This window comes from Hydractinia symbiolongicarpus, chromosome 8 (genome assembly GCF_029227915.1).
Source record: "Hydractinia symbiolongicarpus strain clone_291-10 chromosome 8, HSymV2.1, whole genome shotgun sequence".
NCBI classification, from domain to species: domain Eukaryota; kingdom Metazoa; phylum Cnidaria; class Hydrozoa; order Anthoathecata; family Hydractiniidae; genus Hydractinia; species Hydractinia symbiolongicarpus.
Genome location: NC_079882.1, coordinates 5,661,744 through 5,664,624, shown reverse-complemented (window position 1 = coordinate 5,664,624; position 2,881 = coordinate 5,661,744). Strand labels below are relative to the sequence as shown.

Below are 2,881 nucleotides of genomic sequence, written 5' to 3'. Positions count from 1 at the left end.
CTTTGGAGCTGAAAATTTAATTCTTAAACTTCGTATATCAAAAATATTGACACCAGCATGCCGAGACCTTCATTACTATATATCTATCATCGCATTTCATCTTGTATTGCCAAGATTAGAGTCAAGGAGTGCCGCTTTTAAATTAAATTTTGCATTCCCATTCAGAAGGTTTCTGTTGAGGTTTTTAAACTATCCATCCAAACAAAAAAAAATTAAAAATAAATAATATAAATTTAGGTTTTCAAAACATTAGTAATACATTTTTTTTCGTTCTTGAAAAAGCAAAACGACTAATTAAATAAAAAGAAGGATGAAAAACAATAATATTTTCCGAGTCGTGTCTTGCTCCAATTGTTGTAATAGATTAAAACGAAAGTTTGACATTTTGATTGTTACATTAAGAAACTATTTATACATATGCCAGTTCACGCTTACTTATAGTATGCAGGTATTACAACAGTTAAACCTGATAATATCAGATATGTTACAATAAAGTTTGTAAAATATACAGCTGGATATTGGCCATAAGTCTGCGCAACCTGAAAAATCAAAAAAATATTAGATGTAGTTTTTCTTAGAGGGCAAATTCCAAATGCAACAAATAACCTACTGCGGTTTAAATAAATTTAGTACTCTACCAAAAGTTTGACCGTCGTAATAGCCTTACCAAAACATTACTCCCGTAGCTAAATTGTGCTGAAAATTTAGTTGCATCTCGTAAATTCAAAATATCAAATCATAGTTACCAAATTGGCAAGTAGTACACACCTTTTGTTGTTGTTGTTGTTGTTGTTGTTGTTGTGGTCATTTCTGTTGCTGTTGTTGTACTTTTCCTAGTTGTTGTTTTAGCAGATAAAAAACTTATTTTTATTTCTGGTTTTGTTGTTGTTGTTGTTGTTGATGTTGTTGTTATTAATGCTGTTGCTGTACTTGGATTTGTTTTACTTTCTGTATTGCTCCTATTTGATGTTGTTGCTAGCGTCATTCCTGCTGATGTTGTTGCTAGCGTCATTCCTGCTGATGTTGTTGCTAGCGTCATTCCTGCTGATGTTGCTATCGTTCCCTCTCTTCTCGTTGTTGTTTCTTCAAGTAATTGATGTGTTTGAGTTTCCATGATCACTGTGTTTTCTGATACTGGTGCAGTTGTTGATGTAAAAGATATCAGAGATGCACCACAATATAATATCTTTAATTGCTTCCTATCAATTTCACTTAGTTGTGTTGTTTGTTTCAATTTGAATTCTGGATTTTTAGGAATAACTGTTTTCAACCGTTTTTTGAGAACGCCTTTCTGAAAGTTGAAAAAAATAAAAAAAATGACTGATGATTTCAAAGACGTACTTACGCAAGGTTTATATCTCTACGATTATCAACGACAAATTTGATATCATGCTGGCGTTTGATGTCACATAGAAGTTAAGCATAGCCAGACAGAAACGAGAAAGTAATTTTTTTGCTTCTGTGGGCTGGAATAAAAATAATCAAGTAGTGTGAATAAAAAAGGGTGTGGATAGAAATAAAAAAGAACATGAGTGCGTTTATGCTACGGTATTTTTTATTCAGTTTAATGACATACCACTGCGGTGCGTCATCTTATAGGTATAAACAGGGTGTATAGCGTTTCAGTAAAAGATTCATGTCCTTGAAATGATTATGATCAAAATATTTAAGTTAACATATTTAATAGGACCTTATATGGTATATTGTATTTCTCAAGGTTCAAACTTACGGGCCATAATGCATGATAGAACTTAAGTCATACGGCATGTCCACAATCCATTTTCCATACTGAATAGCAAAATTTCCCTCTTTACCTAGAATAAAACAGAAGTGGCACGAACTGACGAAGAAAAATCTTTTTTTCTTTTCAGTTTACCTTTTTGAAAATGGAATTCCGTAATATTTGTTGTTGCAATTAATTCTCTTCCAGAATTATTTGTAAAAAAGAATACGGTTACCTGGAAATATGTTGTCAAAATTAATAATAATGTATTTATTTCTATCTGGACGAGTATGTTCATGCCAGAAACCTAGAGCGTGCAGTATTTCGTGCAAGACAATATCAGTTGTTTCACATCCATTTCCAATTGAGATTTCTTGTCTGCCTCCTTTCTGACCCACATAATCTGAATAACACCTGTACGCATTGAATAAATTAGAATATCAATTCTTGCAAGTCATGAAACTATTTTGCGCATATTGATTGTTTCTTGTGAAAGTTTTTTGCACGTAAATATTTGAAAAATGCGGAATGATCGAATGCAAATGAGAGTTAATGCCGTTGGTAAAATGTATTTCTGTCATTCACCTTTTCATTCACCAAGTTATATCAAATTTTTTACGAGGAATGTATTAGCGCACTGGACTTACCCAATTCCGTACTTAAAGTTAATATAGTTCGTCTTCGATTGGATAGACCAGATGCTGTGCTTAATAAGTTTCACGCAAGATAATTTATTGAACTCTTCAACAGCTGTAGAAATTGCATTCATACCTTTCAAACCTGAAAGAGTATTGCATGTAAAATTATTGTGTGAAGCTAAAAGATTTACCTCAATATATCTATGAACAGAATAAAGATATTGTTTTTCTAACGCCCAATTCCAAATCTGTTTCGTGTAAAGAAAGTTGTTGCACTCTCGAGTTGTTTACTATTGATTCTGCTCCTATAATTTTGTTTTTATTTTCATTAAATAATAATATCTTTTTTCTGCAATTGTACTTTGATCATATTTTCTACAATTTCAGCTGCATGTCTTTAAAGTGAGTGCAGCTTTTCCAAATCTCGTTGATTGATCAACCGATCAATCTACCTGGAATATAAGCAGATAATTTTTCTGCATATAATTCAAATACGAGGGTGTTGCAACCAGGTTTTTGG

General features: G+C 32.2%; 1 protein-coding gene across 1 annotated transcript; it reads right to left on the bottom strand.

The window, feature by feature from the left end:
• Window positions 1-419: 419 nt before the first annotated feature.
• Window positions 420-1,918, bottom strand: LOC130655500 (integumentary mucin C.1-like). The gene is made up of 2 exons (XM_057458267.1): window positions 769-1,918; window positions 420-539 (listed from the first exon to the last, which is right to left on the bottom strand). Exons 1-2 carry the CDS (start codon window positions 1,112-1,114, stop codon window positions 436-438), a joined length of 450 nt encoding a protein of 149 aa, XP_057314250.1. The 5' UTR covers window positions 1,115-1,918; the 3' UTR covers window positions 420-435.
• Between the last annotated feature and the right edge of the window lie 963 nt (window positions 1,919-2,881).

What these genes read in the sequence shown, in the direction of transcription:
- LOC130655500 (XM_057458267.1), bottom strand. Translation starts at nt 1,114, where the DNA reads ATGGAAACTCAAACACATCAATTACTTGAAGAAACAACAACGAGAAGA. An exon ending in AACAACAACAACAACAAAAG is followed by an intron (nt 540 to 768) that starts GTGTGTACTACT and finishes TTGATTTTTCAG; the next exon opens with GTTGCGCAGACTTATGGCCA.